The sequence below is a fragment of the Notechis scutatus genome, chromosome 4, assembly GCF_049901735.1.
Source record: "Notechis scutatus isolate UNSWTSFEM ecotype Mainland chromosome 4, rNotScu1.2, whole genome shotgun sequence".
NCBI classification, from domain to species: Eukaryota; Metazoa; Chordata; class Lepidosauria; order Squamata; family Elapidae; genus Notechis; species Notechis scutatus.
In genome coordinates this window covers 24,015,759-24,041,778 of record NC_142012.1, presented here as the reverse complement: position 1 = coordinate 24,041,778, position 26,020 = coordinate 24,015,759, and the positions used below count along the sequence as shown (strand labels likewise).

The 26,020-nt window shown below is 40.3% G+C and overlaps 1 protein-coding gene across 5 annotated transcripts in view; it reads left to right on the top strand.

Moving 5' to 3' along the window:
- The first annotated feature begins 6,762 nt into the window (after nt 1–6,762).
- The window catches only part of LEF1 (lymphoid enhancer binding factor 1), a 106,035-nt gene continuing 86,777 nt past the window's right edge, over nt 6,763–26,020 (top strand). For 4 of the 5 annotated variants that reach the window (XM_026668673.2, XM_026668674.2, XM_087962950.1 and 1 more), the window contains exons 1-3: nt 7,534–8,081; nt 10,856–10,916; nt 12,159–12,292. In XM_026668673.2, coding sequence (XP_026524458.1) covers nt 7,881–8,081; nt 10,856–10,916; nt 12,159–12,292 — 396 coding nt within the window. In that variant the 5' untranslated portion in view covers nt 7,534–7,880. Of the gene's footprint in view, nt 7,009–7,533; nt 8,082–10,855; nt 10,917–12,158; nt 12,293–26,020 lie in introns of those variants that run through there. The other variant, XM_087962951.1, reaches the window with a different exon arrangement.

Here is a 26,020-nt window from a genome sequence, read left to right as displayed (position 1 = left end):
AGGGCTCTCCAACCTCGGCAACTTTAAGCCCGGGGGGACTTCAACTCCCAGAATTCCCCAGCCACTGTTGGCTGGGGAATTCTGGGAGTTGAAGTCCCCCCCCCGGCTTAAAGTTGCCGAGGTTGGAGAGCCCTGCGTCTAGCTCGCCCCTCTTCCTGCCCAGTTTATTTGTAAAGAACACATAGGAAATGTTGCTTTCTCTTCTGCCCCACCTCACAAGTAAATAAATACACGTCTGTGTTTGTGAATGCGTTTAATACCCTCGTGCGCTTAATGCAAAATGCGTTTAATGTATATGTAATCGTGTTGCTTGTATCTTTAAAATTTATATTTTGTTTTAGTATGGTTTGATTGCTTATTGGTAACCTATATGACTATCACTAAGTGTTGTATTTTATGATTATTGATGATTTTTTTTTTCCTTTATGTACACCGAGAGTTTATGTACCAAAGACAAATTCCTTGTGGGTCCAATCACACTTGGCCAATCATTCGGTTGCAGAACTGACTCACCGAGTATGACATCCACCCATCTTCTCCTTTTCCACTGGCTTGTTCGCTTTCACCCCACCTTTTCGCCCACCTCATTTGTTTTTCATTAAATAGACTACAATTCCGGATATTTTTCCGGTCCACAGGCTTGGTTATGTCGGCGGGCAAAGGTTATCCATTGTGCATTAGTCCGCGGTTTACTCCAATAACTGAAATGTATCGACTTCACACGATGCGCAGGACTGGAATAGGGCTGGCTAACTTGTGGCTCAGGAATCGGCTACGTGAGACAGTTAACCTCAGATTAACAGCACCACGGTTTATAGAATTTGCCCGCTTGCTTGGAGCTGCAGAGCAATCCGCGAGCTAAAGAGAACCGTCCAAACTGGGTGATTTCCCACGACACACCAAGCCACAAAAGGAGTCACCTGCATCCAAGCTAGCGCGTCCTGTTGAGGCCAGGCATCTTGTCCCGGAGTACCAGCACCACGTCAGACTAAAATGGGCATAAGACAGGCTACCTATTCAGAGTAAGATGGCGGTCTTTAAGCCTTAACCGAAACGCCCTTGAGATTTTAAGCTGCAAATGCGTTGTAGGTTTGTTTGTTGAGTTCAGTTCGCACGCGGGGTCCAGCCTGATGATTAACCCCGATGTACTTGCAGTGTTCCTCGTGCACTAACAGCGATTCTGCCCCCTTGGCCCGTGTTTCTTTTGCGCTTTTTTTTTTCTTTATGAATCCTGCACCTTATCCTTGGGCTGGCGCTCTGCTAATGTTACTGTGCGTAATCCCACGTGGGAATTAAGGCTCAGAAGAGGCCCCAGGATTACTTCTGGGGGTATATTGGGCTGTGTTACCGATCCTCAGTTCCCCCGATGAAAAATGAGATGGCTGCCCAAAGGGCATTTAAAATTCACAGAACGGATCTGAATATTTCTCTAAAGACCTTCTCGAGTCCCTAAGGTCTCATTCCTTGAGAAAATGCAGATCCTTCACTTTCCAACTGTACCTTAAGTTTAGCGGTTCATCTTCTCAATAATTACTTGAGGTAGGAGGGATGTGGTCAGGATTATTTTCATCAACATCACCTGAAATATACATTTCTTGGGGAGTAACGACATCATCTGCCTTGTTCGCCTTTCTCCGACCTGGCGCCCTCTACAACCCTGTATGTCCATCAGTCAACTCTGGAGCATATCTCGGACGCCAAGTCGAGGAAGAGGGCACGTGGAGGAAGCTACTTGCACGTCCGTGATTTGGTATCCCAGGAAACCCAGATTTACATATCAAGCTTAATACCAAGGCTGTTTAATTGACGGCAGGATCTCACCAAGCCAAAACTGGCCATCCCATTTATCCTCTCCGTCTTGGGACTCCCAGATAGTGGGATTCACTTTCAAATAGGCAGTTCATTACTGAGATCCTAAAGATAGGAAGCAGCATAGGATTGTATTATAAACCAGGTTAGTCCAAACCTATGCTTTTGTCCAGATACAGTTCAGTTCAATGAGGGCTCTGAAGTAAATGCAGTCCTTTAATATTCAGTTTGGAGTCCTATTGACTTCAAGAGGGTTTCCAATGAAGAAAAAGTACTTTAGGAAATTTACTAAATTCCACTGGATTAAATGTAATTTCTTCTTAGATCATTAGACAGATACCATATCTATCTATCTATCTATCTATCTATCTATCTATCTATCTATCTATCTATCTATCTATCTATCATCTATCTATCATCTATCATCTATCTATCTATCTATCTATATATATACCAAATATATATATATATATATTTGATATTTGGTATTATATACATATATAAACACCTGTAAGGGTTTAATTGGAGTAGTTTCTATTTTCATGAGAGCTGAATGAGATAATATTCCAAGGAAGAATTCTTATTATTCTTAGTGTTTCCATTTCTAACTTGTATCTTTTAGCTTGATTCACACAATGCACCGACAAACTCATAATAGGACGTTGTTGTTTTTGGTTTAGGCTTGTTTGTAAACGACGGTTTGTGACTTTATGGAGTGAAACCAGAGTATTGTTCCTCAGCCAGTGAAGTACAACTAAGCAAATCGTAGCTTAGTTTTCATGCGCCAACCCGATAGCTGTTCGTACTGAATCCCAAACTTGTTCATCACATTTCTCTATTGTTAGTTTAGTGTTTAATGTGTCGGATGGACCCAGAACATTGCATTAGTTCTGCAACCCATGGTTAATTTAAGCATGATAACCATGGGAACCCAGCCAGCCACAATGCGGAATCGAGGCTTTTGGGGGAGGGAGGGGTGGGGGGAAACTGCGGTGTTTGCAACGCAGCCTGACTCGTGGCTCGCTTAACTCCCGTTCCCTGAATTATATCCCCAGAGAGCCGAACTGACCCCCACACATTCTGAATCACAGGCAGGTCAACCACATTGCAACCAAAACTTATCGCCCGAACTCAGACAATCCTTCGCGTGTATTATTATTTTTGCTCTCCTCGACTCTCAGCAGCCTCGGGCTTCCTCCAGCCTGGCGGTTGAGGTTTTCCTGACTTTATCCGCTTGTCCTAAAACCCAACTTTTCGTCTTCTCGCTCCGCCCCCGCGACTGCTCTGCTTTTCCCTTTAGAGAAAGATTCCGACCAAAAAAAGGCGAAAAAAAGGCGATGGGGAAAAACCTCCAGCCGACATGAAAAGGGGAAAGGGTCTTTCTTTCTCTTTCTCTTTCTCTTTATCTTTCTTTCTTTCTTTTTTCTCTTTCTCTTTCTTTCTTTCTCTTTCTTTCTCTCTCTCTTTCTTTCTTTCCTCTCTCAGATAACGAAGGAGGCACCTCCTGGCTCTCTTCAGTTGAACTTACGGTTCTTTTGCTGGGGGAAACCCTGTTGGCGAGGCCCTTGGCTCGTTATAAGGGACTGGAGCCCCTTATGGCTAGGGGGGCTCGAAGTGCATCTCAGCCCACCGCGGAGTCGAGCACAGCTATGCCTGGACTCATTTGCCAGTCGCGTCTTTACTTCATCTTATCCGGGGGTATTTTGCGAACAGTGTAACCGGGGTGGGAGGGGGGGGGGGTTGGAGGAAAGCCTGGTTATCTGCCGATGAGAATATCAGCTTTATAGGCGCGGGGAGAGGGAAGGTTCAGAAACGGGCATAAATCCCTTTTCCTAATTGTTTTATTAGAAGGATCAGATTAATATTAAACCTCCGCGCGAAGAGCCCAGTCTCCGGAGAAAGCTTCCTCTTCCCTCCCCATCCGACTCCCCCTCGGGATCCAGGAACAGTAAACATCGCCAAAATCGACACAAATCTCGTTGAAACTTGAAAGGCTTTCGCTTCCATTCCTCGATTTTATTTTATTTTATTTTATTTATTTAATGGCGATTCCAATCGATTAGACACGTGTTAATTGGAGACCGGGCTGCTTAATCGCTACGACAGCCAATAAGATTTCTCTTTAAATAAAAATAAACCCGGTTTTCCTAGGGTGTTGCATTTGCTCCTAGTTATTAGAAAATAACCAAACGCATCCTTAAAACGCGCTTATAGGGAAGAGGTGGTCTCAATACACCTCCCCCCCCTGCATCAAACACAAATCGCGCTTCCCTGCCTTTCGGAGGCAGAGGCGAGAGCGCTGGGTGGCGAGACTTAAACAGCAAAACACCCAAATCGCAGACGACTGGCAAAGGAACCCGCGGCTTCTCCAGAGAAGGCTGGGTGGCTGGATTGGTTTCTCCAAAGAGGAAGATCTCTTTGCGCCAGGAAGATCAAATGCAGCCTCCCTTTACGCGCTAATGTTCTCTCCTTTCCCTCCTCCCGCCTCTTAAGCGGCTCCCATTATGTAGTTTAAAGTACAATAATCTCGAGGGCAAAGGGAGGGGATTCTGCAAATGAGAGCGGCAGCTCCAACAATTAACATGAAGGGGAAAATAGGATTCGAATTAGGTGGAACAAGATCAACATTTAAGCAAAGGCGCCCCTGAAAACTTCGCCGGCTTTTAAGCAGCCGCCTAAAGCAAGAGAAGGGACCTAGAGGCAGCTTTTCGCCAGCTGCGATCAGCTCGAATCAAATGCGAATTTGGGCGAGGGGAGGAGGACCAAATTCCCGCCCCATTCATCACAGTGGAAGTTGCTTCCCAAGACCTTCTCCCCTTCATGGGCGTGGAGAAGATATATATCCCACGGAGGGCCAGGTGGACAGCCGCTTGGACCTCTAGACAAAAATCCACGCGTGTTTTTCTGACCACAATCACCTATCGGGGCAATGCCATTCATTGGCTTCTTATGCAGCACCGGGGGTTTTCGTGTTCCTCCACCCCTCCAGAGCCCTTTGCCTTTCTCCTTATGAGCCTTTTAGATAATTGGTTTTTTATTATAATCCCCACATGGAAGCAGCGGTTTTGCAACTATTTCGCATTTGCTTTTATTCACCTCAACTTTTTTTTTCTTCTAAAAGAAGATCATTTCGAGAAACTATCCGCCCTTCTTTTGGGATCCTTCAAAAATAAATAAATAAAAGGGTTCTGTGCAGAAAACGTACTATGGGATCGACTTGAATTTTGCCTGACCTGTTTCCATTCCTCCGTTTTTCCGGTTATGGCATATTTATACACTTGATCATTTAAACAAGAACCAAGCAACAAAATGTGCACTCGAGGAAGGTGCAGCGTCATAAACAATGTTTATTAAGAAATCCCACCCAAACCAGTCGCATTTATTTCCGAGTCAACGATTCTGAACTCGGCCGCCTATCTTGGTTTTTTCCTTTCGCTATACATGCAGGCAGTGCTTGCAGAGATGAATGTATAAATAAAAGGCTCTGATGTTCTAATGACCACATTAGTCACTAAATGTGAATATACGGAAGGGGAATGTGTGAAGATGTTATTTCATTACACACACACATTCAGCAGAGTCTGTTCAGTTCAATAGGACTTCCTTTTCGACCCACTGGGCATACGATTTCAGATTTAAATGTTCTATTTCAAATATGATTTTAATATCTGGAAATCGGACGTCTGTGTGAGTCTTGTCGCGTGTCTTGCCTCTTGTCACTGCAAACATAGCAGCCATAGGAGAACCCCATTATCAACCCCCAAGAATTGGATATGGATACACGGCCTCCCCTTCTCCCCCAGAGGGAAAAGTCTTAAGCAAACAAGAGGCGCGCCCTTCTCCCAGATTTCTATCCGAGGATGTTCGGATGACTATTACTTATTATTTCGGGAGACCTTGATTTGGGGGGAAGGAGAGATGGTCCACCCCTCCCAATAGGAGCACCCAGCCCACCTTCGCCCTTGTTTGGTTTTCACCCAACCTCGGATCGTTACAAAACCAGGATCAACGACGCCGAAGTGAGATTAAGGCAAAAAAAGGGGGGGGGGGAAATGAGGGGGGAACAAAACACAGCCAGCTCTACGACCCCCCCCTTGTCTTGACTACTTTCTTGGTCCTCCCTTCCCCACCCAGCATCTTCTCCCAGGTGAAACTTTCCAGCGGTCTGACAGACGTTGGCGGCGTTTTTTGTTTCTGTTTTAACTTAGCCGGCCTGGCTTTTCCTTTCTCTTCTTTTTTTTCTTTTTTCTTTTTTTTTTTGCGCTCGGATTGTGGTTTAAGGCGAAGCGAGCTTTTCCAGCGCATCCTCCACGCTTTCCCGGTTTAAGGTTGTTTTTCCTCCTCTTCTTCTCTCGGCGGGGCTGCGTTTCCTTTTCCCCTCCAGAGCATCTATCAATGAGCTGTCAATCAAGGCGGCGGCTTCGCTTTCATCTTCTCTCTGCCCGCCCCCGCCCTTTTCAACAGAGCCAGAGAGAGAGAGAGAGAGAGAGAGCGGGAGGGGGGAGGAGGCGAAGCGGGCGGAGGGACGGCAAAGTTACGCTACACGAGGAGAGCGCGGCCCGCCTCGCAAGCCCACCAAGAGCTCCGTGGACAACCAGAAGCCCACCACCACCCCCCGCTCCCGCCCGGGCCGGCGATTTCCCGCGAGGGGGAACCCTGGTCGCAGGCCGGGAGCCAGAGAAGCGCAACCGGCACCTTCGGGGAAAGGAGACCTTTCTATGCCCGCCCTCTCGCCGACCAAACCCGAGCGCGCGGTTATCCCCCCCAGCGAGTGCCTGCGCGCCTCCGTCCGTGGATCGCTGAAGGGGGCAGCAGCAGCACCTGGAAGAAGTTTGGGGTGGGTTGGCCTTTGTGACCTCAAGGGGTTTGCAGCCCGGCTCGGTTTGGTGGGGGACGGGGGGTTTTCTAATTCCTGGAGAAGCTAACTTTCTCCCTCCCCCCTTTTTTTTAAAGGAGCGTCCCATTTTCCCCCGCCGCCCTCCCGAGAACTTTCGCTGCTGCTTCTTCCTCTTCTTTAGCTGCACCTGAGGAATTTTTTGGCTCCGTTTCGGCTCCGTTCCTCCCCCCTCGCCCTTCTGTAAATGCCAGCCGCCCGATTCATTTCGCTTCGGGAGAGCCAGGACGGCACAGAGGATTATTAGGCAGCCGGGCAGGGGAAAAAAGCCTCTTTCCCTGCCAAGGAACAAAAGCGGAATCCTGGTGTGTTTGTGTCAGGTTTGCTCTTGCCACCGTTGGCATCCTTCCTTCCTCCCCGGGACCCTCCAAGGAGGGTGAGCCCCCAGGCGGGAAGACACCCCCGCCCCGGCCCGGTCCTTCCTGGGGTTCACTTCCCAACGGGGCCGCTTCTGTGCATCTCTAACGCTTCCATTGAAAGAACTCCGTTGGCTTTTCCTCTCCAACCCCAGCGTTGGTGCTTCACACCCACAGACACACACACCCACAGACACACACACCCACAGAGAGAGAGAGAGAGAGAGAGAGAGAGAGAGAGAAATCGGGCGGTTGTGCTACTTTCAAAAAAAAAAAAAGGAAGGGAAGGGAGGACCCGGGGATCCCCAAAAGGAAGATCCGAGTTGAAAAGGTCTTGCGGAGAAGCCGACTTGCCCAACGCCTTAACTGCAGACACAACAGAACCCGGCAGGGAAGGGTAGGGGGGAGCGCGGGTCTGCCTGGCTCTTTGCCTTCCTTTCCCCTCCCCTTCTTTTTCCAGCAGACAAAGTCGACAGGGCCGGCCACACTCCAGTCTCGCTTGCTCTCCCCTCCCCCAGGTGTTTGGATACGGATGGGGTGGGAAAGGGAGGAGAGCGCAGCGCTTTAGGCTGAGAAAGAGGGAGAGAGGAGGAGAAGAGAGGGAGGCAGAGAGAGGCAGACAAACAGGCACATACATACAGAGGTGGGGGAGGATGGGGGCTCTATAGGAGTTGCAGCGCAAAGCGAGCTCGGCGTCCAAAGCCTTTTAACTCCCCTCGTTCTCCTTCTTCCTCCTGCTCTTCCTCTCTCTTCCTGCCCTCCCTTCTCCTCTTCCCCCGTCCTTCCTTCCTGCCTTGATTCCCGGGGTGGAAAAAGCCACTATGCCTCAGCTCTCGGGAGGCGGCGGCGATCCGGAGCTTTGTGCCACCGACGAGATGATCCCCTTCAAAGACGAAGGTGACCCCCAGAAGGAAACCATCTTCGCCGAGATCAGCCACCCGGAGGAAGAAGGGGATTTGGCTGACATCAAGTCTTCGCTGGTCAACGAGTCGGAAACGATCCCCAGCAGCAACGGGCATGAGGTAGGCAAGGGAAATGGGGCTTCCTCTAAAACAGAGGACTCCAAACTTGGCAACTTTAAGACTGGTGAACTTCAACTCCCAGAATTCTCCTAGCTGGGGATTGAAGTCCACCAGGCTTAAAGTTGCCAAGTTTGGAGACCTCTGGTCTAAAACTTCGAGGGTGTCTTGGGGTGGAGGGCGAGCGGGAGGGAGGGAGGGAGGAGTGCTCCTTGGCTTGACGGAGTGCGCAAAAGTTTCTGGAAGTAGTGGTGGTCAAGGGGTAGGGCCGGGAGCAGCGGGGAGTCTCGGAGCACCAGAGGAGACAGTCCGGAGGAGACAGTCCGCTTTGGCTTTTTGGGTGGGCTTCCCTTTGGTGGGAGCACGGAGAATCTTTTTCCGGTTTTCTTTCAGCTGTTCGCCTCAGTTCTGTCCTGGGATTCGTGTAGTAGGGAATAGTTATTTTCTTTTTTTTTTTCTTTTAATTTTATTTTAAAGGGCTTTCCTTGAGAGTTCAGGTCTCCACCTCCGTCTCTCTCTCTCTCTCTCTCTCCCCCTCCCTCTGTGTGTGTGTCTCTCTCGCTCTCTCTTTCCGTCTGTCTGTCTTTGTCTCTCTCTCTCTCTCTCTCTCTCTCTCTCCCTCTCTCTGTGTGTCTTTCTCTTTCTCTCTCTCTTTCTTTCTCTTTCTTTCTTCACGGCCAGCTAAGGAAAGGGGGTGTGTGAGCCCAGAATGGAAAATGGAAACTGCAAACCGCCAAGTGGGTTACAGTTTTGACCACGGCAGCTTTGAAAACCGATCTGCCCCGGTTCCCCATGAATGAATAGCGCTTGTGGTGGGAGGAGAGAGCGGAGATGGAAGCTGTTTGCACTCCCCTCCCCTCTCCCTTTGGAAGGAGAGCCCAGGCTCGCTCAGAAGCTGCGCTAGAACGGCGGATTTGTTTACCCAGAGTTTAATCGTATTGCTACTTTATCCCCAACTTTGAAGGGGGGGGGGGGAGGAGGAGGGGGGAACAGAGACAAGGACAGGACTGCTAGAATGCCACTATAATAGCCTTTTCCCCCTTCGGCTCATTAGCTTTTTCTTTTTTTCTTTCTTTTTGGCAAATGGAGCATTTTGCTTCATTCCTTGCATGCAGAGGATGTTACAGACAGCTGTTAAAGATGAATTGTAAACTTCTGTTTTGAAATTAAAACGTTTGTGTTGGGTGTTCTCTGTACAGTCATATTATATTTGGTGCCCGGCCTTACCCTGATATAAAATAGGCTTGGGACTGAAAACAGAGGCAATTATGTGTGGCTAAGTATTAACTATTTAACCCTAGATGGAGAAAATGAACAGGACCAGGACAGTAATACAGATTCTGCCCTCCACCCATAACATTCTAAGCACTTTTCCAGAATAGATCTTGTCAGGCAAAGGGTCACAGAATTCTCCTCCCAAGAACCACAGTTAGGGATTTCCATTTGGATTTAAGAGTTGATTATAAATTGAGAAGCCCATTGCAGCTGTAGGAAAACAGGCTCGTGCACATTTGTATATAGGAAGTATCGACTGCTTGCATTGATTCATGCATTAATAAAACCCGAAGGTGAATTTGTTTACATGAAAAAAAAACACCTGAAAGGTTTGGAGAAATGTTATTTCTGTAGCTCAGAGATAGTAATAGCTGTTCATAAGTCAGAAGAGCCTCTTTCTTCCTGTTGCTTCTGGCAGGACTTGATGTAGAAATATTTTAGGAATGTAGCAATGGGCCCTGCCCTACTAATAATTAGGAAAAGGGTCTCAAACGCATCAGTTCCAAGTAAATTCCACTCACAATGTTATTTATGGGTAGGTACACACTGTATGTATATAAGTGTATATGTGTCACACTGAAGTGGGACTGGTCCTACCATCAGAATGAAACAGATGCTTTTGGCAGCTAATTGAGTTTTATAAAACAGCAGCAGTAAATTCCTAGTTATTTGTTTACAATTGTTGGCTTATTCTAGGAAAAGACACTTGTACTTCTCCAATACCAGAATAACTTTTTGTTCTTTTTGTTGTGCATAACAGTTACCTGGTTGTTTTTTTTTCTCATGCAACAAAATACCAAGGCTGTTACAATGAAAAAGAGGCTGTTTAAATTTTGTTCAATTTTTCAAATTAGTGCTTAAATTTGTATGAACTTTTATTGTTTACAATGAAGCTAGGAGCCTGTTCCAATGATTGTTGTTAAACTTAGTGTTATTTGGTTAATGCCTAGTGGTTACTATGGGTTCTTACATAGTATGCCTTTCCTTTTGTGTAAGGAATAAGCATAATGTGAGAGTGCCCTTTTCCCATAAGGTTCCAATTTTTTATGGCAAGCATCATTCAACATGGTAATACTTCGGGTTTGGTTTGTAAATTAGTTTTCATGGCATACTGAAGGTATATTCCTATGACTCATAGGATCATACATTAGCATTAATCTAGAGCAGCCATGAATATTTTTGGATTGAAATTAGCAAGGTTACAGAATTAATCATAAACTTATATTAAAATAAACTAGAGAGAAGTTATTTTGTAAAAAAAAAACAGTTTTTAATAATGCAATTTTCAATAAAACAAGCATCTAATGCAAAATAATGACTATGGAAGCCATTCTTAATATAGCTGAAAAGAGGATATCGGGACATCCTTCTTCCCTTTTGCTTATTTGTCCTGGAGAATGTTTTAAAAACACTTTTACTGAACTTGGACATTGACAGTTTTCTACTATGTACCACAAAATATGGTAGCCATCATATATGATTTTTTTTTTTTTTTTGGTTAGGTGTCTAGGCAAGGCCAGTCTCAGGAAGCTTATGAAAAAGGCAGAGAACATCCAGAAGAAGGTAAGAGATGTTTGTTTGTAGCAGCTTTATCCAACCTGGCAGTAGCCAGGAAATAAACTTCTTGTTCCCAGTCAGTATATATTACGGTTAGATATATATGGTATGGTCTCTGGATTTCACTGTTGAGATAGTGGGCCATCTGACCAAACCCACATTCTTTTTGAATGTGGATTATTGGTCATGAATGTGATTTTGGTATCTGACATTGTGTTTCTATGCCATGGTAATATTTCCTCAATCAAGCCAGTGCCCATTTTTCAAAAAATATAGTTTTAAAAAGATTTCTTATCTGCCAGGAAAGCATATGTATGCTATTCTTACAAGACACTATTTATTTATGTACTCAGATGTTTGCTTATTTGTTTACTTAAGTACAGAAGTGATTAATAAACCTTTTTTTGTTTCAAAACCATGATGAAGGAATCGGTTTAATTCACAGATACACTGGAGATCTAGACTGCTGTTAATTAAAGACAATTGTAGGAAGGTCCACTGGATACTTGGTTAAATAAAGTCTTTTATTGAGCCCAGTTAGGTTAATTTTTTTTAACCACAAAATATTTCAGCTTCTTGTCAAATCCTGAAATCAGGCGTGCCTTCTGTTACCCAGGAACTGTGATGAAGCACTTGTCAGTAAATATGGACAACCTAAATCCAACTTGCACTGCTTGTAAACTAGCCATTATTATTTAAATTAGATATTAAGCAGATTAAAAATGGAGCCGCCTCTGATGAACAGGCTCACTACTATCAGCAGGGTATTGTTGTATGTCAGCCTGAACTCTTTTTCTCCTTAATTGCTTCTAATTGGCCCAATCAGAATAAGCCAGATCATGCTGCATGTATAAAGACTACTAAAGTTTTAGAATTACACAGTCAAAAGTAGTGCATATTAATCATTGGGGAAAGCACATATATAAACATTCTCTTTTCCTTGTACATTGTAGGTGTAAACAGATTTATTTAACATTTTAATAATGTAGAGATCTGGCAGGTTGCAATTTTGAAGGTTGGAAATATTTGCTAGAAGTCAGCCTAACACACAGCACATGTATGGAAAGCTAAAATCTTACATCCATACATTCTTTCAAGAGGTTTTAAAACTTAACTGAGAAAAGACCGAAAGCAAAGCTGAATCTTTAAAAGAAGGCTAAAGCTGCCTGATGAAGATCACGCTATATAAAAGTTTCTTTTATATTAGAAATGTAAAGAACAGACTAAAATAACCCTTGCTTTTTACAGGAAAACACACAGATGGTGTTCTGTACAATAAAGGACCTTCTTATTCTGGGTATTCTGGGTATATCATGATGCCAAATATGAATAATGATCCGTATATGTCTAATGGATCTCTTTCGCCACCAATTCCTAGAACAGTAAGTGTTCTTTATGTATACATGTGACTGTATGTCTTTGTGTGTGTGTATCTGTGTCTGTGTGTTTGGTGCAATGAATGGAGAAAAGCTATCTCTGGAAAGACAAGCTTTGTTTACCAAGGAGCAAACATATAATGTTGATAACGTTTTGGAAGACTCTTCCTGCTATGGGGCAATTCCTCTCAGATTCATTTCTAATTGCATTCAGACATTTTAATAATATTCAAAAACCTGTAATGAAGCATAAGGGGTAAATTGTACAGAATGACTGGGTGGTATAACTTCAATAGCAGATGTAACCATTGGCATATGCTTGTGATGTTCATTATAAAGTACATCTTTGTAGATGCTGACAGTTGCTAAAGCAATTGTTAAGTTTCTTTTAAGTTTTCTTAGGATTAAGCTTCATTGGTTCAATTAAGCGATTACTTCTGAGAAACATGTGTAGAGCTGCTCCATTAGTGGTTACTTGGGTCTAAAGAGACTGAAATCCCCAACATATCTTACTAGATAAACCCAATAAATCTGAGGTTTGAATTGGGCTAGTGGTAAGTCAATCTTATCTATTTTTGCTGGGCAATTTTTTCCCCCTTTACATTAGTTTAAAAATGGGATCAAATATTCAGTATTGACAATACTTTAAACCAAAAGCTAGGGTCACTGTCAATACATTTGATACCCACAATTACATATTTTAAAACCAAAAGTTACTTCAAGAGCTAATTTTTCAGGGTCTCAAAGACTAATGTTATTTTTCTCTTGTTGGGCATTTTTAATTCATGTAAATGGGATAGTTTGAGGCGTGCTTAAATAATTTATTTAATTTATGGTGGAAAATCCACAGGAGGTTATGAGTTTCTGAGTGTTTAAGTTATTGTGTTCTCTAAGATTATTATAACCCGAATGTTATAAAGACAATAAGTGAAGTGAATTGGAATGAATTAAAGCTTATGTTAAAATGTATTTGATTTAGATGGCATACAATTCTTTTGTGATTTCAACTGTATTTGAGCCCTGATTGCATGAGACATAGAATTTAACACACATCTATAAAATGCACATATCATCCTAAAATATTGTGCAGGCATATTAAAAAGGTCCTTAGGATAATCAGAGTTTCAAAATTACTTGTACATTTGGAACAATGTACATTTAATGGCAAACTTGAATTAGGAATCTGCGATGTTTGAAACAGTGACCTCGTCTGTTTCAGTAGGAATCTTGTTTTAAGTTGGTGGAATTTACTGCTGAGTAAACAGGAATATATTGCGTTGTGTATCTAGAGATGGTGGATGCAATGTTATCTGCAGTGCTTTTGAGAAGAAGAGATAAATCAGTGGCACAATGATGTGCATACTTCGAAATATGCAGTTTGTTGTTATATATTAACATGCTATGATTTGTCTGGAAACAAGCCAAATGTCCCAAAATTCGGTATATGAATCAGCTAAAATTTTATAGTTAAATATTACCTTCTACAAAATGTTTGTATTGGCTTTCTCTAGAGACTAATAATAGATTTGGCCTGATGAATAGTTGTTGAATCTGTATTGGAGAGTGCCAGTAACTTATAATGGTTTTGTATTTCTGCCTCAACTGAAAATGTGGTGGTTGAAGAGAAGAGAATTATTTTTAATGCTAAATATCATATTAGTAATGGACATATCAGTATTCCTGACTGTTTTATGCATTTAGTGATTTGCTTGATAATTAAGAAAATAGAAAGTATGGTACAATAGACTCCTAGAACTTATATCAAACATATTTGTAGTAAGGAACTTTACTATGGAGGTAATAATATTGTTCATTTTGTGAAATAGGCGACATATCTTTTCTTATATCACTGTAATTATCTTGATCAGCTACTTGTTGTGCCTCTGAGCAAAAAGACCTGCTCTTAGCACAATATATTTTAAAATATTTGGAGACTTTGCAACTAGGAATTTTACCATAGTTGAAAACTCATCATTATTTTGTATTTTCCTGTTATTTGTTTTATTGTAGGTTGTGTCATTCAGTGATAGGATGAACAATTCTTTCTGGTTTCATTTAACTTATGTGTTTAGGGGGGGAAACCTACAGAGTTACATAAAATCCCATAATATTGGAAGTGATTTGAATTGAGGGTTAGATTTAGAGCTGGAAGTAATTAGAATTAGGAGGGAATTGAGAGGGAAACAATGGGGACATTTGCAATAGCCTGTAGGAGCATTCTCCCTTAAACTCACTAGACTTCTCAAGATTTGTACTTTCTTGGCATACATACAAGTGTGTCGGGAGCCCACACTTTTCTGTCACAGCTTTTTCATCTTCCCAAAAATTATCACCGACTGCCTTTGACCTCTTTCTCTTTTTAGACAGATTCAAATTGAGTACTGTTTGTATGCCATCTGGAGTTACTGTGTGTGAGTTGGGTGGTTATATAATTGTTTAATAAAGAAAGAAAGAAGACTGCTATGATAGATTATGTGGAAATGGTTCTTGGTTAAATTGAAATAGCCATGTGTGTGGGTTTGTTTTATGCTACACTTGTGGAATTTCGCATTAGCATAACAAAAAATCCACATATTGACTGTATATGTTGCCCAAGGTGTCAGTTCAAACAGTGATGGTTCAAATTCTGAACCACCAAGGGCAGTGCCTTTTTTTCTCAGCTTACACACAGTAGACTGATTTATTCATGTTCAGGGAATGTAATGAATTCCATTACAAACTTCATGTACTTTCCCCATATTTATTAAAACTTCTGTTACCATTTTTTCAACACGGGAAAAACATGTTTATTATGAAACCCTTGGTGATTATTTCTCTTCTTAGGATACTAATCTAATTCTACAACCCTGAATATTTTGAGTATATCATCTGAAAATATCCTTGAACAGAAATGTACCTACAAAAATTCTACATATAAGCTGCATTAAAACATATTTTAAACACTTGAATGCATATTGCATAACTTGCCAAACCAAAGGATATTGCTAATAGGGCATTTATATTTGGATATGCTATAGCAGTGTGGTAGAACAGCAATATGTGCATCTTTTGGTATAGTTTTCAGTGTATATGCTGATACTATGATGATTTCAAAATTGCACTCTGTTTTAGATAAATTGTGTATAGTATCGGTATGTATGGTACTCTATTTTGAGAAAAGTTGTAGCTTTATGTAGGGATGAGTAAGGCTGTGCATCTGTTTGGAATTTTCTTTCTACATCTTGATTCCTCTGATTTTAGTCATATTGCTAGGCTACACAGCATAGTTCCTTCCATGAACAAAATATATTATGTGATAACTGCTCTTCATATCTTATGTACAAAATCTCTTCTTGGTAATATACAGTATAACAACTAACTAAGCATGTAGAAATTTGATCAGGTTGAATTATGTAGCATAATTAAAATTCTGCAATTTTCTATACAAACCTTACTCTGTAATATAGTGAATTTCCTAAAATAATAACATAAATTTGTGCTATAAACAATGAAAATGCTTTCTATTTTTGTTTTTGGAAAAACCTTACTTTCTTTCTTTTAAAAGCTCTTCGGTTATATTTTGCACAGCTTACTTTCTTTCTGAAATTCATATCATGGAATGTCTGAAGTTACAATCTTCAGATTTACTAAGAAGCTGCTATAAACTATGGAAGGAAGCAGGAGAAGCAGGTGGAGGAGCCCCCAAAGGCAGAAGTCTGCCCTTCTCAAAGCAAGCCATCATAAAGCACAAATGTTAAGAGTGAGATGTTTAATCCTTGTGAATATAGCTTTTGGTGCCTTTTGGCAGTTCCTGACATAGCAGAGTGGGAACTAATGGAAAGGGGTAGAGAAGAAAGTGAGCTATATATATGTCTGTGCTTTGTGGGATTTTATTCCTGAAAATAACTGCACAAGGTTGAGTAAAATTTTGAATGGCAACATTAAGAAATTCTGTGCTATGTAGTCTTCTATTCTCAGTAAGATGTTTCTAGTTTCAGTTATTAGATAGCTACTTAAAAAAAATATTTTGCTCAATGGAAGAGCCATGTGCTTTCTAGAATAGTCAATAAATAAAGCACCATGTTTTAAAGACTATAAATCTAATTTGCAGCATTGAAGTTGAATGTTACCTTTGTTTTAAGAAGCATCCCAATCTTAGTGATATCCAAAATGTAAGTGAATGGAAACTACCCAAATGTATAACATAAATGTTACCAAAAGCTTGATTATATGGTGAAAGGAAATTAATTTTAATTTCAAACCACAATGCTTTTATTTTACTTTGAAAGTGTTTTATATAATTCTTAAAGAGTTGCAAGGAAGGAAGGCATATTGTGGCAAATAGTGTAGCACAGCAATAATTTAAGCCAGAGTATGCACAGATAAATTAAGAATATAATCTTATATATTATATGTACCTTACAGTGTCTATGCTTTTCCTATGCTGCAGTCTTAAAAAAATAAAACTGTTCATGGAGGGAAAAAATTCTTATATGTAAATTGGCAGAGTACATTTATTACATATTACTAATTCTGTAGCATCTTCCTCTTGAAAATTTTCAAAGGTTTGCAATAGTAAAAGTTGGAAATTTGCAAAACCATGGAAAATGTATTTCTTAAAGGTCAAACTCTTTCAATTTGATTATGTGGAAATGAAAGATTTTGCATTTTCTCCTTGCAATCTTCCTAATGTTTATGTTCCATGGAAAGATTTATTGAAAGGATATGTTCCTTTTGACCTCTTGCCCAACTGAAATTGTCCTTTACTAAAATTTTGAGCACAGGTAGTTTTTAAAATATGCCTGTAGGCACATACACACCTTAAAAGGATTAAGACATGACAAAATTGCAGTGGTAGTGATTCATTCAAATGATGTTGAATGCATACTTGTGTTTCTTTGCATGATAATGGATTTAAACAAAGCTCTGGCTATATAAACATTTTAAATAAATACATTTTAAAAAATAAATATCTTAGTATCTTTTCTTCTCCATCTTGCATAGCTAATGGTGGCATTGTTGGCAAAGGCTGAATGGGGAAGAATATACAGTACATACAATGTTATATTAATATTTTAAAGGATGTGATTGTTTATTGAGCTTAAGACCATCATTCATCCAGTGCATACATAAATACCCAGCATTTGATTTCTTTTTTGTATTAACAGTATTGTGCCAAGTGCAAAATAAGGAATATTAAGTAAAGATTAAAGATCAGGAAAAGGAAGCGATAAATCTATTTTATACCAATATAGTACACCATATAGTACTTGCTCTGTTTTTGCAAACTCTTCTTCTCATCTCAGCTACTTGATCACTTCTCACTTCTTTTTAAAGATCTCATCCATTTCATTATTTTCCTGGTCTTTCTATTTTTATCCTAACCTAAACCCTACTTTACAAACAGTAGTGTCAGAGGCAGGGGTGGGATTCATTTTTTAACAACCAGTTCTGTGGGCATGGCTTAGTTGGTGGGCGTGGCTTGGTAATGTAACTGGCTGGGCGTGGCCAACTCAACATCACTCAAATCGAGGTACGCATCTCCTCGCCTGGTCTCTTGTGATTGTGGGGATGCTGCAATAGTTGTAAGTGTGAAAATGGTTATAAGTCACTTTTTTCAGTGCCATTGTAACTTTGAATGGTCACTCCACACAAGCAAAGTACCAGCAAAGGAGGGAAAGAAAACTCCAGAGAAGTTCCTGAGACAGGAAGTCTAGTCCTGCCAAGAATGTAATAAGAGTTAACAGGCAGTTTCTGTAAGCAACACCAGAATGTTTCCTTCCTGCCTTCCTTACAGGATTAGGCCAGTAATTTCTTCTAACAACCGGTTCTCTGAACTGCTTAGAATGTTAACAACCGGTTCTAGCGAATAGGTGCGAACCTGTAGACTCCCACCCCTGGTCAGAGGGCCCTTAAGAAGCAAAATAAAAGGAGAATTTATGTTGTTAACCTTAAAAACAACAATTGAAAGAACAGCTATAGTAACATGTATTGGTGTCAGATGCAAACAACCAGGTCCACACATGTAGAATTAAAGCTAACTACTTTATTGTATTCTGCGTGTAGTACAGGAATCTCCCTAGACTGCTTGCCTTCTCTTGGGAAATAGATAAGGTTCAATGGAGCTTGGAGGAGGGTCAGTTCTGGATCTTTACAGCTGCACAACTCAAGGATAACTTGCTGCTTGATCCTTTCTTTCTGGCTGGCTAGGCATTTCCCAACATCTGACAAACAGACATTGTGTTGATCAGTAGCGGTGTTTAAAAGATACTGGTCTGTTTGGATGTACATGTAGTTGGCAATAAAAAATACGTAATTTCCAACTACATGCAGTTCATTATATATTATTCAAATTAATAAATTTCCTTTTCATATAATTTGTGGGCTATGACAAGGTTTGCGGTCTGAATTAAGATATATTCTGCTGAATTATACTTTGTTAAATAAACCATGTTGGCTGGGTTCCCACATGTTCAGACATAAGTTATGATTGGCACAATACACTCAGTGGGATAATGCCACATGCTAATGAAAATCGTATAATACCTTAGCATAGGGTATCTGATTATTATCTGATGCTTAGCATAGGATAAAAACCCATGATGCAAATAGATTTTCATAATCTATTCTGTGGAGTAAAAATTAGAAATTAACCTTCTTGGGAAACATTTATGGGTGCAAGTGTTAAACTTGTAATCTGGCACCTTCAGATTAGAAATTTAGTGTAGACTTGCAAGGAGCTCAACCTGAAAACTAGCTAAGTCCATTGCCTATTGTTTGCAGCAGCACATAGATTAGCAACCTATCATACTCCAGATATTGTTGACAAAGTATGACCAATGGCAAGGGGCTGAACTGTTGCCTATGCTATTTTAACAGAAAGCTTGATACGAGTATTGTTCTACATTGTGAATATCTCACCCTACGAACTCTGCCATTCTGGATGTGTTCATTTTCTCTCTACTGTGTAGTACTTTACTATAGGTAACATATCTATCAAAGTCTTCATATTATCCTCAGAAAATTGCAATTTAAGAATTTAAGGCCAAACTATAAACAAAAATTGCTCTGGCATTTGGAAACTCTGGAACAAGTGCTCAATATAGCAGAAACTGAAATAAAACATGGCCCTACACATCTGAAAAGTGTCATTCTATTGCCACATTTGTTGATGTGGCAGTGGGGTTGACCCAAGCTCTCCTGAGGTGTATCCTCTCTGTCTAAACCAGGGGTGTCAAACTGGTGGCCCACGGACCGGATGTGTCACGCACAGGCCATGCCCACCCCAGCTCTGCAAAGGTGAAAACATTGCAATACATCATGTGACGGAAATGTGACATCATGAGCTTGACACCCATGGTCTAAACTGATGTAGGCTTTGAATAAGAGGTGGTATTCAGCAGGTTCAGACCAGTTCTGGAGAACCGGTAGCGGAAATTTTGAGTAGTTTGGAGAACCAGCAAATACCACCTCGGACTGGAGATTTTACAGTATCCTTCCCCTGCCATGCCCACTAAGCCACACCCACAGAACCGATAGTAAAATAATTTGAATCCCACCACTGCTTTGAATGCCTTGGAAAGAAATAAACTTGGCAGACTTATTTATTACAGTGGAAAGTAATACTGAAATGTTTAACAGAATAGTGGAAATAACTTCATGAAATACTTTTCAGAAAACATTTTTGTACAATAGTTGTATTCATACATCCAAATACATATTTAATTTTTAATTGATATGTCTTAAATATTTCCTATTTGCATTATTTATTAATATATCATTATTAAAATGTGCACCTGTGATAGTCAGAATAATATTTTTTCATTACTTAGTGCTGAAACAAGAGTCTAATATCTCGTAAGCAGACTGAAAAGCTGTTACAGAATTATTCCACTGTCCACAGTTGCTTATACAGGCATATTTCCAAATACCTCAAAGTAATATGAAATGGCTTTTAAGAGATGACATTCTTTCACTGAAATAAGCTTGGGTTAATATTTTTTTAGAATATGTACAGATCGTTCGTTACACAGGTTTCCTTAGGCTCATTCAGTAACAGTGTGTTCCAAAAATAAGTTATAAATAAAATTGATGCAGAAATTTAATTGATTTCAGCTATCTAATAAAAATTGACTTCCTTTGTACTTTTGGTAGCTATGAGAGTAAAGATTCGTCTAATTATTTTTTCGTTGGTGAATCTTTACCTTCCTCAGAGCAACATTTTACTATTTTATGAAACAACATATGAAAGAATAAATCATGTTTCTATCCATTTTACTGAAAACAGAATTTTGATATAACAGTCATGGGACACATTACATGTATCAGATGAAGTAACCCAATGATTGACCACTTTTAATTCAGTAATCCAAGCAGGTGTTTATGTATATATGAACTAACTTGCTTCTAAATTAACTTTCGCATTCAATAAACTTGTCCACTTGATCTAGTATCTAGTGTGTTAGTAAAGTACAGTAGTATATTCTCCTGACTAGCCTTAGACATTCTGAATATTAAGGCATATTAATGTGTACGTGTGTATTAAATATATTAATATGATGCAAGATAAGAATCTGGCAATCTCTAAAAAATTATGCCTGAAGATCTACATCAAGATAGGCAAAAAAAAAAAAAAAATTCTCTAATCTCCTAATATATAGTAGTTAGTTGATTGCATAATACTATGTTATAATCTTAAACTTTGTTTTAGAAACTAGAATGCATTGGTGATTGTGTTTTGCCCAGAGTCACCTTTGATGATATGGGTATAACCGATCACTATAAATGTGATTTGATTGTAATCAATCAATCAATAAAAATGGACAATGTAGCAAGTAGAGAGCCAGTTTGGTCTAGTGGTTAAGGCACCAAGCTAGAAAGTGGGTAACTGAGTTGAAGTCCTTTGTTAGTCATAAAAGCCAGCTGGGTGACTTTGGACCAGCCACTTTCTCTCAGCCCAACTCACCCCACAAGGTTTTTGTTGTGGTGAAAATAGGAGGAGGAATGTGTGTTGGATATGTTCACCACCTTGAGTTATTTGTAAAAATAATAAAGGGATACAAATAAATACATTTGGCCAAGACCAAACAAAACCTATCATGTTGTTGTACAGTCTGTGAATCCTGCCAATGTATCAACAGTACATATTTGGAAGTTTAAAAGTTAGATCTTGGAATAAGAGTGCATGAAATATGAAATGGATGTAGAGAGGGAATGTTGTCATACAACCACGGTATGTTTTGGAACAGAGGTCTTTTCATAAAGAAAGTGAATTGTTTGTCATTTGCTCTCAGCATAAGCTGCACTGGTCATCTCTAGTAATCTAAACAGAACTCCCAACAAATTATCCAAACCCAAATATTTCAAGATTATGAAAGTCTGGGAATATTAATTAATTAGAATCATCATTACTGACACCACCTTTGTTAGGGAAACTCCACGAAATCAAATCTTCAGTACTAGAGCTATTTCAACTAACTAGATATGCCATTTATTTTATTTAGGCTAGAAAAAGTTTATTATATATTAAGAGTTTAAAGTGGGATGGAAAGATCTCTACCTACTTATATAAAGAAGCTTCTTCTGTTGACAAAGCTGAAACGGGCATTTTGAGTTATGAAGCATAAGAAAGGGAGATTCAGTGTCGATGCAGCCACCTCATGCATTTGTGCATTTGTATTTCCTAGCAAAGTTATGCAAGTTATGAAGCATAAGAAAGGGAGATTCAGTGTCGATGAAGCCACCTCATGCATTTGTGCATTTGTATTTCCTAGCAAAGTTATGCAAGTTTGCCTTCAGGAATGTTTTAAACTGATTCTAGAAGTTGTACCAGAATAGTTTCTGGGCTTGTATTTTGAACTAGTAGTCTTAACTAGGTGTATTTTAAGGTGACCTGTAATAAAACAAAAGATCTTATGTATGTCCTTTAGCAGCTTTCTAATCAAAGCCCAGAAATTATTCTCTGCCTCTTAAAACATAGAAGTTTGTCAAGCTCATTGTTATTTCTTTACCATGTACACATTTTTCAAAGGAAGAACCCCTAACTTTATTCCAGGTAATAAAAGCTTCCATGCCAAGAAACTGATTTTTACTAGCCAGGGGCTATCCCGATTTCTGTAGACTTGATACATGAATCTCAAGAGAAATTAGATATCCGCTCTTTACTTCTGCACAACTCTGCATAGAAGATAAGTCTGTACGATGGAAGACAATTTAATTCCAAAATGTATTTTTATTCAAAAGAATTATCTTTTAAAAATTGTGTGACATGCATCCTTACAGGTTTTTTTTGCTGTTAAATTAAAAAGAGACATTTCTGAAAACTTTGGCAAGAATAACCACAATGAAACTGTGTGTCCCCCCCCCCCCCTGTTTTTTTGCTGGAACACCCTAAAAATCACTTTGTACTTTGCCTCTGAGTTTTTTGCTTTGAAACAAAATAGGGAGATGAGTTTTTACTATCCTACATTCCAGGGGTGGGCTTCAAAATTTTTAGCAATGGGTTTTCTGCCCGGTTGCTGGGTGGGCCTGGCCATGGTCGGCATGGCCTAGTTGGCCTCCTGCACCATGGCGGGGAGGGGGCGTTTTTGCTCTCCCTGGGCTCTGGAGGCTTTCCTTGAGCCTCAAGGAGGGTGAAAACTGCCTCCCCGGGCTCTGCAGGCTCTCTGGAAGCCAGAAATGGGCCCATTTCTGGGCTTCCCAAACTTCCAAGAGGCCTGTTTTTCACCCTCCCTGAGCCTCCGCGCATGCCCTGCACTTGCCTGCATCCAAAACAGGCCACGTGAGGACCCCTGGGATGGGTGGGGTGGGCAGAACCAGCCAGGAGTGGGATTTGGGGCTTCTTCAGAATGTATAGAATCTTAGCTAGGGGCTCTCCTGAACCCCTGCAAACTCCCAGCAGCCCACTCCTATTACATTCCTTTAACTTTGTGGCTACATGGGATATTCTTGTATCCCAGAAGTCTGTTCTTTCTATCATATACTTCATTATATTATTTATTTCAAATTATATTATTTATTTCTGAGGTTGTTCTGCACAGAAACTTATGGGGACTGCTGAACTTTGATGAAATTCTTATTTATGAAGTTTTAGTTGCCTTTATTGACGGTGGTGTTTATTATGGACACCTGGTTAATCCAAACCCACCCCCCCAACTGTTTATTTTCTGAGAGTTATCCAGAAATCATTCTCTGTTATAGAATGGCTTTTAATTTTTATGTCCTGTTTGACTTTTTGAAAGCTTATGATGTGATCTTTATAATAATGCAAATCTCTCACTGCGTTGTTCTAGCAAAAGTGGGATACTCTTTATTGAACAAACGTTTTTGTACAATTATTTGCTTTTTTTTTTTAAAAAAAAAAGGTGTCATACATCGGGTGTCAAAGTGGCAGCACACAGGCTGAATGCTTCACCTGCAGGCCACTCCTACCCCAGCTCCATGAAGGGAAAATGTCACGTGATGGCAATGTGACGCCACAAGTTGGCACCCGTGCCATACATTATATATTCTCCACATCTGAAAGTTGCAGCTGTACGTCAGATATAGCAATGCTTATGGCATAAGTATTGCTTTTCATATAATAATAAAAATGATGTTAAAATACAAGAGAAGAAGAAACGTCATTTGTAAATAAAACAAAAAACAATAGATTTCAAATTCCAGAGAATTACGGGTGGGAATCAAAATAAGAGAAACGTGAGCGATAAAGGTGGTTGGTGAAATATGTCATTTCTTTCTTTGAAATCATTTCAAGAAATGAAAAAGGGCAGTCCAGCAATTGCTAATACAATATTATTGTTATAAAGCAGGGGTATCAAACTCAAGGCCTTGGGGCCAGATCTGGCCTGCGGGGTGCTTAGATCTGGCCTGTGGGGCTGCCATGGAAACAGTGAAGGAAAAGCGTAATGTCAGCGTTCCAGCAAACCTCCATTCCAACCAGTAACTCCAAGACAAACACAATCTCAAAAGTACCTTTATTAGAATAGCACCTGGCACATCTGTGAAATCTTGAAACTAAAGTTTCCTGGACTTTCCACAATGTCCCAAACTACAATCCATCCCTTTTTCTCCCATCATCATATCACATGGACCAATCACGATCTGTCTCAGTATAAGATCCTTTTTCTCTGCTGTGCCACACTTAATAACCTTGAAGTAAGAAAAGAAATTTTATTTTGTCTTCTTAGTACTACTCAATTGGCTCAGGCTATGTAACAGTGTGGAATATAGCTTCCAAAGCTGACAGGCGTCCCCCCTTGAAAAGTTCACCTCTTAAAAGAGATAATAAACAAAACACAACCAGGGGTTAATGTGATGCCCTTAACCCCCTCTCCCCCCTCTGCATGCAGCCCACCTGAGCTCCATTTTCACTGGCAGAGGGTTGCAGGAAGCCATTGCAACCAAAAAATTTCACAGGGCCCTCCTAAGCTCTGTTTTCATTGGCAGAGGGTTGCAGGAGGCCGTCACAGCCAAAAACGGAGGTCGCTGGGTCCTCCTGAGCTTCGTTTTCATTGGCAGAGGGTTGCAGGAGGCTGTCACAGCCAAAAATGGAGCTTGGGAGCCCACACAGGCACCCCCAACACAGGTTTATGTTGAACTAGCCATGCCCAGCCAGGCCATGCCCCCCCCCCCACGATCAAACACAACCCTGATGGGGCCCTCAATGAAATCAAATTTGACAGCCCTGTTATAAAGCAATCAGATGAAATAACTACATAAGTATTGCTCTAGTCTTATAGATTTATTAATTTTATTAAGAATATATATTCAGCTGTGAATTTCCTAATTTACCAGCTACTATATGCTTGCTATACCAACACTGGATAATAGCAAATTAGGAAAGCTAATTTAGAGTTGGTTTGTTAGCTGCCTCCTTCTCTCTCTCTCTCTCTCTGTCTCTCTCTTCCCCCCTCCCCCTCCCTTTCCCTCTCCTTGCTCAATATTATTTTTCAGCTAGAAAAAGCAAATAACACTGCCTTCATATTTTAACTAGCTAGCAGTGGGAAGTTTTAAAAACTTTTCTGGTTGAAGCAACAAAAGGCGTAAATGAGGAGGAGTAAGAGTGATGGGGTTGATGTACTTTCCAGGAATGTTCACAATGCAAAGATTTGCTGCACTGTGGAAGATGATAGCTTTTTAAACCTCTTCTATCTGTTTTCTCCACCCTTACAATCTTGTGTAGAATGGAAGTGAATGGAGAATTATGTATCTCTTCCAGAAATACGATAAAGGTTTTGAATGTTCAGTGAATGTATCTTAAATATGTGACTAGGAAATATTGATATAGGATATCTCTAATTTTACTTGATATTTGTAGGCTACCCATAACTAAATGTTCTCTGTATAGAACAAAACAAAATAGAATCACACTATTACCTGATTGGAACCAAATGAATTTCATTACTGATTTTTTTTTAAAAAAAAACAACCAATTTTATGAAATTTGTGGACTAAAAACTATACTACAAACACCAAGAACTATAAGAAAAGTATATATGATCAAAGGAAAAAATAAAGTGTTCAGTGTAGTATTGATATGTACAAAACAGAATTTCATAATCACAAATTCTGTGCATTTTGCTGAATCCTAATAAAGACAGTATTGTGGTGCAGATGACACAATCTAAACAAAACACTTACTGATTAGTTCATATGAGTTATGTTTATCTGACACTTCAAACACTTTTAATGTGCCTATCTTGATACATATATATTGAAATGTTTTCTTACATTACAGGAATGCAAAATGATTTT